The sequence below is a fragment of the Chelmon rostratus genome, chromosome 6 (genome assembly GCF_017976325.1).
Source record: "Chelmon rostratus isolate fCheRos1 chromosome 6, fCheRos1.pri, whole genome shotgun sequence".
Taxonomy (NCBI): Eukaryota; Metazoa; Chordata; class Actinopteri; order Chaetodontiformes; family Chaetodontidae; genus Chelmon; species Chelmon rostratus.
Genome location: NC_055663.1, coordinates 2,798,245 through 2,811,759, shown reverse-complemented (window position 1 = coordinate 2,811,759; position 13,515 = coordinate 2,798,245). Strand labels below are relative to the sequence as shown.

The window sequence follows — 13,515 nt, the reverse complement described above, 5'->3', positions numbered from 1 at the left end:
GGGCCTCCCAAGCTAACACAAAAAAGATGAGAAAATAATTTTTTAATAACTTACAACAGATTGTTTTAAGTTTAGGTGAAACCAAAGGTAGCAACAGCACCAATCAGTCAAAGGAAAAACAGAGAATATCTCTAAACAGGTTTATGTTTTACTGCCCCAGGATGTACAGTCCACTTTTATTTCTTTCGTTCTTGTAAGTGATTGACAGGTGTCATGTCACGCCACGCCACCGTGATTTACTGATCATTTGGGCTAACTTAGCCCACAGGCCGCTGACTTATAGCAGTGAGAACGCAGTGGTGCTGCTATTTGTGCCAGAGTTGGGAAGGAGGGAGAAGAAGTTCAGCTATGGTGGGCGTTAGCATGAAGGTGGATAATTTGCTTTCTTTACCATTTTCCTCAATGTCTTTGGAGGAAAAGCTGGAAGTTAAGAGACTGGGATCACATCTGCCAGTCAATTTGAAGAAAGATAATGGCTTATACACAGTCAATCATGGGGCAGACTTTTCCCCAGAATAATAACAAGCAACTTCAGTTGCAAGAAATATCTTTTCCATGGCATTACTTCTACTTTCATGAGTAAAGTGCATCCCATACAATCTTTCATATGTGATTAACTGAATTCAGACCTGGTGACTGTGAATGCTGTACAATATAATTCACATCAACTCCATACATCAAGTTGTTTCCTCACTTAGTTAGTCAAGTTTTTCCTTTGTAACTGTCCCCCAGGTGCTGTTTGCTACAGTCTACCGTGCTGCTGCTTATGGACTTACAGTGTCCTCTAATGGCTAAGAGGTAAATTACATCTATTTAAATAAATAAATAAATAAATAATGTGGGATGTCTCTCATCTCATCCTTTATTTATTCAGGTTTTGTTGAGACCAATGCTCTGTTCTTTCATTCCTGCTCACAGTAACACCTGGCCAGCTGCCCAGTATAACCACAGTCTGATTTTTTTTGCTACTGGAACATCTCCAAGAGCTGCACTAGAGAAGTTTAGGGTTTAGGGTCTTAAGTCTTGGACTTTTAAACAACTGAAGCCTCTCAACATTTATGAAGCCAATTCACAATTTCATTTTGGTTTTAACTTACAATTCACTTTTTTATGACATGTACACTGTAAACAGGTAGTAAATGAAGTGAAATCTGCATTTTAAAATTACTTACTCATCATGCACACAACTACTTTTATTAAATGTAATAATGCTGGTGCTAAACTGTAATTCATGATGCCTGAAACAACCATGAATGAGTTCAGGGATCCTCAGATCCCACTGTGGGGAATCCTACTTTGTGCACAGCAGAGATAAAGTGTGAATCTGCAGTAATGAGCTGTTGTTCAAACGTTGTGCCAGTAGCTTGCCAATAGGTGGCAGTGCACAGTCATGCAACATTTTTCTCAGAACTTATGGCAAGACTAAGAACAAGACTAAATCAAACATAGATCATTTTGTAATAATATAAATAACGATATAAAGAACCACATTTGCTGTAGCTTGAATACAGTGATGATCTCAGAGCTCACTCGGAGAGAGCGGGTATCTGTCTATTCTACTACAAGACTCATGAATACAAAACACGATGCTCCTTAAAAACTCTCAGAGACTTGAAACCATCCTCTCTGCCTCACACATTGCAGTAGCTTCATCTGTGTTTGTAGATGGACCAGATACAGATGTTTAGAGCCTCAGCTGACGCAGCAGCTCAGTGTGCTTTCCTAGCACCCCTCTCCAGTGTTACAGCTGTTTAACTCCAGTAATGCCAGCTAATTACGTAGGACCCCAACAATTTTGTGTTTTTACTTGAGACTCCCAGAAGCTCAGGTCAGAAGGCTGCAGGCTCTGGACTGAAATGATTCATCCTGAATTTGACTTTGTTCCTCTTATGAGATGCTTTTGTTGCTGGTAGTAGATAGCAGAGCAAGACAAGAACAGTTTACAGTTCATTTCTCAGTTGTCATCGTAATCACCAGGAATGAAAGAAGCCAGATAAGTAGATCTACGTTGAATGATCATTCATGTGTAGGTTTTTATAGTCATGTCACGTCATTTTGACATTTTACTTTACTTTGTGTCTGCCAGTCCAGACTTTGTGGTGCACATAGTGACTTAAAAACAGCAGAAAAAGAAAACACAGCCAAACCAACATTTAATGAAAAACAAAAGATACGATGATCAGCAGTGTGAAATTGTGTTTCAACAAGACCAAGCTTGAAATACTAGCAAAGATAATCATTTATTTAAAAGGAAAGAGATAATACAAATGAAATAAAATCTTGTCACGTAAATGATTTCATGAGTCATTAACAGCACAACAAATCCATTTATCTCACAGGAAATCCATTTACTGTCTTAGCTGCAGACATTACTCTTACGAGTTTAATGACAAGAATAGTTTTGACACAGGGCGCTTTCTGTACAGTGTGATGTCAAGTAAACAATACACCACATCTGATCATTCATTGGTAAACGTGTTTATATTAAAAAACTGAAATGCATATCTAATAGACTAGACATGGACATTGGGCAACCTCAATTTGAGTATTTCAAATTTCATTATTTCCCTTTGGAATTCCACCACCGTGTTCTTTTTAGTGTTGCTTTTCTGCAGTCCTTAGTTCTGCTTTTCCGATTGCAGCCTCACCCACTCTTCTCACTGTTCAGCTGCCCTCTGCTCTCCATCAGTTTGACTCTCTGGCCCTCTGAAGTCTTGAAATCTCCTCTCAAATCACTAACCACTGCTCGGAGAGTTTTGAACCTGTCCAGCCGGGTGCTCTGGGATGCCTGAAGACTTACCTCCGAACCCTGAGATGCACTGAGGGAACTGAGGGAGCGCACCACAGCCAGGCCTCGCTCCTTGCTGAAGGTACAGCACGGTGTGGTCAAGGTGCTGAGCTCCCCTGGGTGCTCCATGTCCCTGATGACCTCACACAGATATCGGGCCAAGTCCTGACTGGAGAGGGAGAGGGTTTTCTGTGAACGGTGGAAGGTCAGCGGGGACGACAAAGTTCCTTTCCCTGAAGTGGGGGTGGCCAGACGCAGGGCGATAGCTGTGCTGCCATTCCCGTTAGACACCCCCTTCTTCTTGTTGTCCTGAGAAAGCTTAGTCTGTGGGTAGGACATGATGCTTTGAGGATAGCTGTAGCGGAGAGACTGTGCCGGGCTGGGCTGGAGGGAGCGCTGCAGCTCCACGATATTAAAGGCATTCTGACAGACCAAGAGAGGAAAGCAGGGCATGAAAGAAGGACAGAAGAGAAGTTTTTTCAATGTAATCTTTTTTTAAATTCAAGAGATAATTAAAGACAGCATTACACAACACCAATAAGTGCTCAGACCAGCTCACTGTAGCTCAGTTAATGCCTCTGCTAACAAATTAACCTGTTCCTCAGACGAACATAAAGATCCACCATGAACAGCCCCACTGACTAAGAGCTGCCATTTGCAGCACTATTGAAATAGAGACATTAACAGTTATTGGTGTCTACTTGGTTGATTTCAGTTAATTGACATGAACATTCTCAAATATTCTAGACACCAACAAGCACTGCTGCTCTCTATCAAGTTTTGCTGGTTTAGCTTCTGTGCTATCTTCTTTCATCCTTTTAAAAGGTCTTGTAGTGCGATGGCTCCTTGTATAATCTAAACTTGAATTGAAAATCCTTCTCCCTAAATCATCAGGCACCACATCATAACATCATATGTTAAAGAGCTCACAGTACTCTATTATCCCACGAGAACACTGCATTCCCAGAATGTATATGGTTCCTAAAGTCTCCAAAACCAGAGTGGGAGCCAGAGTCTTTAGCTATCAAGCTCCTTTCCTGTGGAACCGTCTTCCAGTCTCAGCCTGGGAGGTAGACACCGTCTCCACAAGGGTAGGCTCAAAACTTCAGACTTAAGGTACAATTAACAGTCCTGTCATCTGCAGAAATTCTCTGATGACTCTGCAGTTGTGAGACGTCTCAGTGGTGGCATGGAGATTGAGTAGAGGGAACTGGTGGAACACATTGTAGCATGGTGTGGGAATAACTACCTTCTCCTAACCAAGACAAGGAGACCTTTTTTCAACCTGGGAGAAGAGGTGGGGTAGTGGAGAGGTGCAGGTACCTGGGATTTCACCGTGACAACGAACTGGACTGGAAGTGTAACACTGAGGCCTGTTAGCAGACTCTATTACTTGAGGAAGCTTAGGTCCTTTAATGTGTGCAGCAAGATGTTTCTGACCTTTTACCAGTCCTTTGTTGCAAGTATACCATTTCTTTGCAGCCCTCTGTTATCTATTTCCAATATTTTACCACATTTCCATGACTTTATTTAAGTAGTTTAAAATAAGTAGGCCTGTATAGCAGTCATAAAGTGCTCTTACTCTGAGCCTACATATCTTTTTTTTTGTTTGTTTTCACCTGCCTCCGATCCAATATCCGGACATGAAGCTCTGTTTGAGTTGGAGCTTTGTCCTAGGTTTTGCGAAACATCAAAATCTGAAGAGGTACGCACAATTATTTTCCCCACAGCAAAATTTTGCCATATTTTGTTGTCATGAGAATTTAATAAAGTGTAGCTGTGTTTAGTGCTCTATTAACTTCTCCTGCCTGTCTAAATACCAGCATGTGTATTTAGGTTTACCTCGTCCTGCTCTCCTCCACCCTCCTCGTCGTAGTTGAGCACATTTTCTCGGATGTCCTCCCACTCACCATGGTGCGCAGACACATGGTACACACCTTCCTTCAGGCCCTTGTGTCTCCTCCAGCAGGAGTATAGAAACAGGCCCAGCATCAACACTGAGGGGTGCCAGAGAGCAGATAAACACAGTGGTAACACTAAGGCATAATTGAAATAAGATTGAGAGCAGACAAACACATCTGTGGATGTAAATGAAATTGACAATGTGGTATTTGTCACCAAATGTAAAATAACATGTAACATCCATCTAAATATGCAATCCAGACAGACAATATAACTGTAAATAGATTTCCCATTACATTGATTTGTCATGTAAGACATGTTCATTGCGCTGACTGGTGAAGACACACTAATAGAACTTTACATGGAAAGAAAGACACCGCCTTTCCATTTATTCATGTTGCTGTTCAGTTTCCTCTTTTATCACATTTCTCCTTGACCTCAGCTCAGTGTTTGACGCAGTGGACAACAATGTCTTAATGAAATGGAAATGTCTGGAAAACTATACAGGCATGAGTGATGTGGCAATGGATTGATTCATCTTCTATCTGTCAAACAAGTCCTTCTCTGTTATCTTTGGAGATACTGCCTCCTCTTGTGTTCCTCCTTTTTGTGGGCTCCTCAGGGGTCTATCTGGGTCACCTCTTTTTTACCATATACATGCTACCCATAGGGCAAATCATTAGTAGACCCAATATAGATTTTTTTTACATGGATGATACGCAACTGTATGTCCCTTTAACACCTGGTACCACTGATATTTCCTGTAGTATGTTCTGCCTTGCCAAATTAAGAATTGGATGTCCAAATATATTCTGTGCAGTTGAATACATCTAAGTCAGATATAACTAAGTTAGTCCCAGCACTAGCGATAGCGAGATTTTATCTCTCACACCAGATGCAGATCTATTTCAAACAAAATAGTTGATATGGTGCATGCTAATTATGAGTTTAATTGGAAATCCCTTGAGAAATTCAAGGTAATTACATTAGTTTTTTAAAGTAATTGCTTGGAAAATGAATAATGCACCAACAGCTCTTTGGGGTGACTTGGGGACTGGCATGCAGGTGTTCATAATAACAAAGACAGAAAAACAACTCCCCTAAGATAATCTAATTCAACAATCCATAATGCTGCTGCCTTTTTGCCCTCTTTTTTCCTGGACCGGACTGTGCATTATGAATGAGTGTGAATGAGTAAACAACTAGCTACATAGCTTGAACAAACTCTTCACTCAAGCTCCAGGATGAGGATAATGAAAAAAATGAGCTATGATACATGAACCATCAATGGAAGGTTAGAAGACAAGTGACAAATGAGCAGAAGGAAATCAGACAGGTGAGAGATGGGGAAGAGTTGAAAAAAAGTATTTATTTATAAACCTTTGAGGGAATAAAAAGAATCAGCACTTTACATGAACATTTGGCATCCAGAGCCCATATAGGAAAATTTCTTCCATTCTTCAGAAACAGAATGTCAGATTTGATGTTGGAATAATGGGGCTAGGTCAACTCATCTGGCTGTGTCAACAGCACATACTGAACTCACATTCCACTGTCTGTGATAGCTTATGTAAAACTTAATAATGGATGATCATTTAACTTTTAATGCACGTTGAGGCAGAGTCAGAGCCCCCCTTAATTTAGCACCCAGCCAGCAGTCTTGCTTAGTGCAGCGAGTGTGTAGAGTATGAGTGTGTATTTATGGTTAGTGGTAGTATCATTAAACAACTACATATTGCATAACCAGCTGCCCATTGAACCCAACCTCATTTTATTTCCACACTCAGGGGTTTGATCGTGGAACTGCTTCTTCTTTTTGCTTTCAGTTTAAGAGAAGCTATTGTTCAGGCCATTTTATTCATTTTGTTCAATGTGTGAAACTGTAGTAACTGTCACCGAAGACAACTCTTTCCCAGCTACATTATACTGAGGAACGGTTAGATGATGTGTGCTAGGTAAGAAGTTTGAGCCTTGAATATAAATCCTAATCAGCAGCAGTGGGCACTCTACTTCACGTGTACTACCCCTTCTTTTAGTTAGTATGCAAGCAACACATGAATTTTCAGGAATGATGCCAAGGCCAGACTTTAAGCATTTTGAATTAGTTATCAAATATTAAACATTGCTTTGTATGCTTCACTCTCAAATATAAGAATAACTGATGTCCCAATACCAGCCACATGGCCTGGAGGGAATGTCCAGTCAATTATAAAGGCAGGGACAGTGTAATGAATTGCCCAAGCATTTTATAAGCCTGTCTCTGACAGACAGACTGATAAACAGCAATGTGGCCTTAAAGAGGGTAGTGAGTACAACAAAAAGCCACAAACGCTGACATTTGTCCTTCTACCACTGCGAAGATCTGAAAATTCCCATTTCCTTAGCTCCAATGCCTAAAAACACATTAACTCACCTCTTTCCTGCCATACCTTGACAATGAATTTAAGGGATAATTAATCTGTATTGGTGTTTTGTGTAGAGATGTCAAGGCATATACATTTAAAAAGGCCCTGCTGGCAGCAGATGTGGGTAGATGTTGGACTTTGATCCTGTTAGATTTTAACACAGCGTATGACACCACTAACCATGTTTACACAAGTGGGCTGGTGTTATAAGCACTCAGCCCGTTCAAGTCTAGAGCTGAGACATGAGCTAGATACATTATTAGTCGGTCAACAGAAAATTCAACTACAGTATTCAACTTTTTTGATGACTGATTAATCACTCAGTTCAGCAAAATGCCAAAATAGTCCTTGGCTTGTTCTGAAACATTTCAATGGGTAATTTTTACTATTTTATGGCATTGCAAAGACTAAATAAGATATTGAGTCATTGAAAAAATAAATGGAAGATTTATCAGTTCTGAAAAGTCAAATCTCTTGTCAGTTCTTACCTTTTTTCTCATTTAAAACTTGACATTAAAATTTCTTCTGAAAATTGACTTGTGATGGTCCTCAGGGTTTAATTTTAGGCTCTCTATTTTTGTATATGTTTCCAATTGGTCACATAAGGTGCAAATATAAAGAGCGTTTTATAAAAAGGCACAAAATTGTACCTGCCTAAGACGCCAAATACCGACTTCAATAGTCTTCAATACCGACTGTCAGAAAGTGTTTTGCAAATAAAACAAAACCAAGGCAGATGTTCTAATTCTTAGACCCCTAAATTGAATTAAATTTTGATGCAAAGAAAAACAAAGTGGTTTACAGGCAACATGTTCACTTGATTCAGTATGCTTGATTCATCTGATTATTAGCTAGAACATGATAACATTATGGGTTTAAGATTTTGTCACCTTACTTTGCTTGTATTAGATTATAGAGTTCAAAAGTTCACAGGAAGTTATTTCTTCATACAAACAAGATGGCTTAACTTTTTTGCTTTCTCTAGTAGTAAATACTTGCATTACAAAGAAACTCATGCTCAAAGGTAACTAACTTAATGAATTTCACATTTTCAAATAAACTGAAGGCCTTTCAAGAGCTACTGGACTACCTCAAAAATGCATGTCATTTTGAGGACATTGCCCTCTGTGGGCAGCTTCTAAAGGGTACATTTCACCGTATAGGAAGCAGGTACAATGCTCTCCAGCTACCATGCTTCTATGCTGTTTGTTTTCTCTTTTGGCACTGTTTTTTGTAGATTACAAGTTTGCAACAGGTTGTTTCTTGCATGGCACTCACTGCCATAGCTCTGACTGACAGTTATTCTGATATGACAGGCCCTAACCTTTATCCTAGAGTTAACCTGAAACTAACTAATTTAAAGTAAGAGAAAAAAAAAAACAACAACTGTCCTAATGAATCCTATTTTTCTTGATGTAAGTAATCCCTGATTACAGATCCAAAATGTGTGTGTAACACTGGAGGGTGCAAGATGATCACATTTAGGTTGACTTGGGAAGACAGAAATGTACACAGAAATAAAACATGTGTAAGGCAAAGAAAATACGTCAAGGAAGTGAAATGAGTGGATGGTGGGATACAAATAAGTTGGACAGAAAAAAGTAAGACTGAGAGTGAAATTGACTTCTGAAGTCAGAGTGTAACATTGGAAGAGACAGGGGACACAAACTTGATGACAAATATAGAAAAACACATGAAGAAACTTTCAGATTCTCTGGGGACTTTCACAGCTTCCCTGTGAACCACAGATTAAGACATACACTTGTTTCCCTCCCTCCTTTTCTTCCAGTACAGATATTTTTTCATGTTTCTGCCACCCTTTTAAAAGAAATCACATCCTGGTTCAACTCCAGAGATCAAAGCAGCTACAAGATATGTGTATGTAGAGTTTCCAGAACCGAACAGGTGGAAAACAAAGAAAACAGTGGATGTTACAGATAAAATAAAGAGATAATGCAATAAGTTTGCTATGAAGAAACTTTGCTGTAACCTAACCCGTCTTGACACAAATCCTGGATTCTGGTGTCACAGTCCTTCACTCTATTTGCCTACCAATCACCCCGACCACGTCCCTGCGATTCCAGCACAGTACATAAATGTCGTGTTTTATTCACTCAAACAAATGATGACTATGATTACGTTTGTAATACGCAGAATGTAATTATGAATGAAAAATAAGCTATGTATACCTGTTTTTTCTAGGAGATTGGGTTGTAATAAACATACCAACAAGTGGCAAAAATATTGATACAGAGCGTATGTTCTCTGGCAACATATTTCATCTGTTTTCTGCCAAAAAGGCAATCTTGGAATGTATTGTATATACTATGTCTAAAAGTGCATAATGGCTACTGCATTATTCCACTTTTTAGGGTTACTTTTAGGAATTGGAGTGCTTTGAAAGATGATGGTCTATTTTAATACAGGAAATGTCAGCAGTGACTTGAGAAATAGATATTTTTATTAAGATTTAACTGAAATGACAGTCTTTGCCTAAGTTAACCAAAGTGCTTCTGGTGCCTCAGCCTAACCACATACAGAGGACTGCACGCGAACCCTGCATTCTGCTGTTTTTTTTACTTTTTATGCCCACCATCCAACCAGACCACCTCGCTGCGACTTCATTGAAGTACATAAATGCAGTGTTTCATTTACTCACACTGAATTTACTGAGCATAATCAAGGCAATAATTAAATTGATACCACAACGTAACTATGAATGAAAATTAGTTGTATACAATTCCATTTCACAGGGTTGAAAATCACTGTGTACACATTAAAAAGAAAGACAAAAGAGAGACAAACAGAAAATATTATAAGAACACGAGAAGAGATGACAGTGTTGGGTTACCACAGATAGAAAAGGACATAGTCAACATAGCTACCTAGAAAGGCCATGACACAGATGCTGATGGCGAATAGGGAGCTGAGGCTGAGGCTGTTGATGTCCTCATTGCGAAATAAGTCCTCACAGTGGCGTCCCTGGTAGCCCTTGCTGCAGTGGCACGAGTAGCGGGATGGAGAGTGAGCCACACAGGTGCCGTGGTGGCATGGCCGGCTAGCACACAGTGTGTAGACACACACTTTGCCCAAGGAGCTCTCTTTGGTCATGTGGCCTGGAGGGCACCTGTGCAGAGTAAAGAGTAGTATAAAGTTTTGAAATGACAGCCAGGACACTTCATTGTCCTGCAGAGTTTGAAGGGGCAGCTGAGACTCTCACAGTTCCTGCTGTTAAACCCAGCCAGCTGCCAGCTGGTGGACACATACACAAATGCACAAACTGTTCTTGCTGTGTAAATAATATATCATCTGTACTGATGTTAGATTTTCTTGTTTACGGTATGTGCATGTGGATTTATAAATAAACTTTAGGGATGCCACATGTTGGTAAATAATTATTAATAAATACCAATTGATTTCTTATTTTCTAATAAAGAGTTCATATGACAATCAATTGACTGTAGTTGTAAATTAATTGTTATATTGTAATTGTAATTGCATTATGTTATATATATTATTTGTTGTAATTGCTAATAAGCTGGTAATGTATGGAATTAGGTTCAGACACTCTGCAGGCCTACCTGATGAATTTAAGATCTCCCTAAAAAGACAAACTCATGATGGATAAAGTACCAGCCAAAAGGATTTTTCACAACTTGCCAACCCAAACATTGCCCTTATTAATGTCTTTAAGCTGGCTTAAAAAGTAGAGATTTTACTATTTTATTTAATCAAGATGAATAGTTATTAGTCTTACCTTTTATAAAGGTGATTTTATTAGAAAGTTGTACAAAACTCTATTTAAAAAAACAAACAAATAAAAAAAACCTAAGACAAGCTCTGAAATAACCTAGCCACTACTACAAACGCTGGGTTAAGGGTTTTCATTTTGTTTTTGAATTGTTTTAGCCCATTATTTTTTTGAAGCAAATTATACTATAAAATTCTTCTCTGGATCTTTTTTTACTATATTTTACTTTGAACTCATACATATTGATATTTATAAATGCTGATAACCAGACTTTGTTTATAGTTATTAAATTATGAATGAACCTGTTGCAGTTTTTCATAATATGAATAAATGACTTACATTAAAATTCCTTTCTAAGGATTATACTATTTCATCCACTTGCAAGGGATCCATACTGTCTGTCTGTGGGTCCTGACATCATTTCTTAATACATTTTGTGAGTTGAGTGCTGGAATTATTGTCGCTGGATATATGTGTGTAAATATGTAGTAAAATTGCCTGCACACTGTAAGGCATCATTAACATGCTGGGTTATATATTCTGTATATTTATAGCACCTGCACTCGTGGTGTCTCCAGAGGTCTACACAGACCAAGGGAGGGATGCAGTGGTGTTTTCGGCAGGATTCTGAAGAGCAGCCAATGGAGATACCCCGCGAACTGACCACCTGGAGCCCTTCTGAAGGCTGCTCCAAATGCAGAGGGATGGAGCGGCCATTAATCCTGACATCTCGTAAACAGCCTGGCAGAGAGTTTACAAAGCCAAAAGACACACTAAGACATTAATCCTCAGGCACACCATGGCAGGGGCGTAACCACACATACATGCACTGACACACCTGCAGACCAAGGCATATGTATGCTCTCATATATGAAAACACTCAAACCTGACACTAAGCTGTCAGCAGGCTTCTTTTTTTCATTTTCTCTGCTGATTGGTTTGCTCACTCAGTGGGTAGCATGAGGTCTAACAATTCAAGTACAGTTCAGTCCCACTGACTCACTGTTTCTCATCTGCTCTGGGATCAGATCACCTTTGGGATAGGTTGTGAAATGTAGAAGTGGTAAAAATAAGCACTGAATCATTTACACAGCATGTCCATTCATATTCACAGGTATACAAGTCAACTGTGAAATCCATTCCTTTCAGTTAATCTATTTCAAACCTGATCATGTTCATTCATTCACTTTCTCTATTGATTTTAAAAATCCTCTAATCATTACTATCATTGCTGTGCATCTTCTTCTCCATCTCTCTCTCTCTCTTTCTCTCCCCTCTCCCTCCCTCTCTATATGAAAAGTGTCATGAGATATTTTTTTGTTGTGATTTGGCATTATATGAATACAACTGAAAATTGAAAAAACTGAACATTTTAATTAATTCATCTCATTCTACCAGCAAAGGTAAGCAGCCACCTACCGAGAAAGCTCTGGTTGTGTCCCGAGGGAAAAGAGTTCCCAAGCATTACTACAGAGGGGTCAATAATGATCTCCTGACTCTGCCCAAGTGATGCTGTAACCTCTCGTCTCCCTCCTCCCCGGTCCAGCCGCAGTGTGAACTCTCTGCCGTACCGATCCACCTCCACCTCATGCCAATCTCCATCATCAAGGCGATAGTGGGGCACTGTCAGGTTGTAGTCTCCATCTCCAAGGTTGTAGAAAACAGCCAGCAGACCCTGAATAACCTGAGATACACAATGAAGCTTTGCTGATTTAAAATTCTGCCATTCAAACAGACTAGAGAACCCTTACCAATACAGATGCCCTCTTTGCAGTGGTCTGCTAGGGCTGTGGAAGCTCTGAGAGGGACAGAAAGAGACTGAACAAACTGGTCAGGAGAGCTGGCTCTGTCCTGGACTGCCCTCTGGACACCAATCAGAAAATAGGCGAGAGGAGGATGTTAGCCAAGCTGACATCTATCATTGACAAACCTTCTCACCCCCTGCATGACACTGTGGTGGCCCTCATCAGCTCCTTCAGTAACAGACAGCTGCATCCACCCTGTAAGAAGGAACGCTACCACAGGTCCTTCATTCCAACAGCAGTCAGGTTATTTAACTCAGGCATTGTATAAAGTAGCGCTGTGTCCTCACACATACTGTTTTTCTTTGCACCACTGTAAACATCCATCTCACACATGCTATTACCTGTGCAATATTACATTATTTTTTTTCTTAAATACTACACCTATGCATATATACTGTATTTTTATTTCCACTGTGACACAAATATCTATTGCCTGAGTAAATACTGTATTTAACTTACCCATACCAACCATGTGCAATTTTTTTGTTTCAATGTTTTTCAATATTTCTCAATACCTGCCATTGCCAATATATTTTTTACAGTTTGTGAAAAATGTACATATATATACACATAGCCATCTTTGTATTTTGTATTTTTTATTTTCCATTGCCTTAGCTATTGCTATATTTATTGATGCTGCCTACAACACTAAATCATTAAAGTTAATCTTATCTTATAAGAAGGCGAGTCCCTGCAATCTGGCTGTGTACAGTTTAGTAATAGATGAATGTCCCCACAACACCTGTAATGTAACGGCCACACACACACACACACACAGTAAAAGCTGACTGCTGTCTCCTCACTACCTCATCCTGCCTTCAAGTCTACAACAAAAATGATCATAGGACAAAAGACTCAATCAAT

At 39.5% G+C, this 13,515-nt stretch overlaps 1 protein-coding gene across 1 annotated transcript in view; it reads right to left on the bottom strand.

The window, feature by feature from the left end:
• Window positions 1-2,644: 2,644 nt before the first annotated feature.
• The window catches only part of LOC121608314 (neural-cadherin-like), a 72,594-nt gene continuing 61,723 nt past the window's right edge, over window positions 2,645-13,515 (bottom strand). Inside the window, exons 29-33 of the mRNA XM_041939555.1 lie at window positions 12,266-12,530; window positions 11,404-11,587; window positions 9,981-10,222; window positions 4,631-4,785; window positions 2,645-3,211 (exon numbers count right to left, since the gene is read on the bottom strand). Of these exons, the coding sequence (XP_041795489.1) occupies window positions 2,645-3,211; window positions 4,631-4,785; window positions 9,981-10,222; window positions 11,404-11,587; window positions 12,266-12,530 (1,413 nt within the window). The remainder of the gene's footprint in view (window positions 3,212-4,630; window positions 4,786-9,980; window positions 10,223-11,403; window positions 11,588-12,265; window positions 12,531-13,515) is intronic.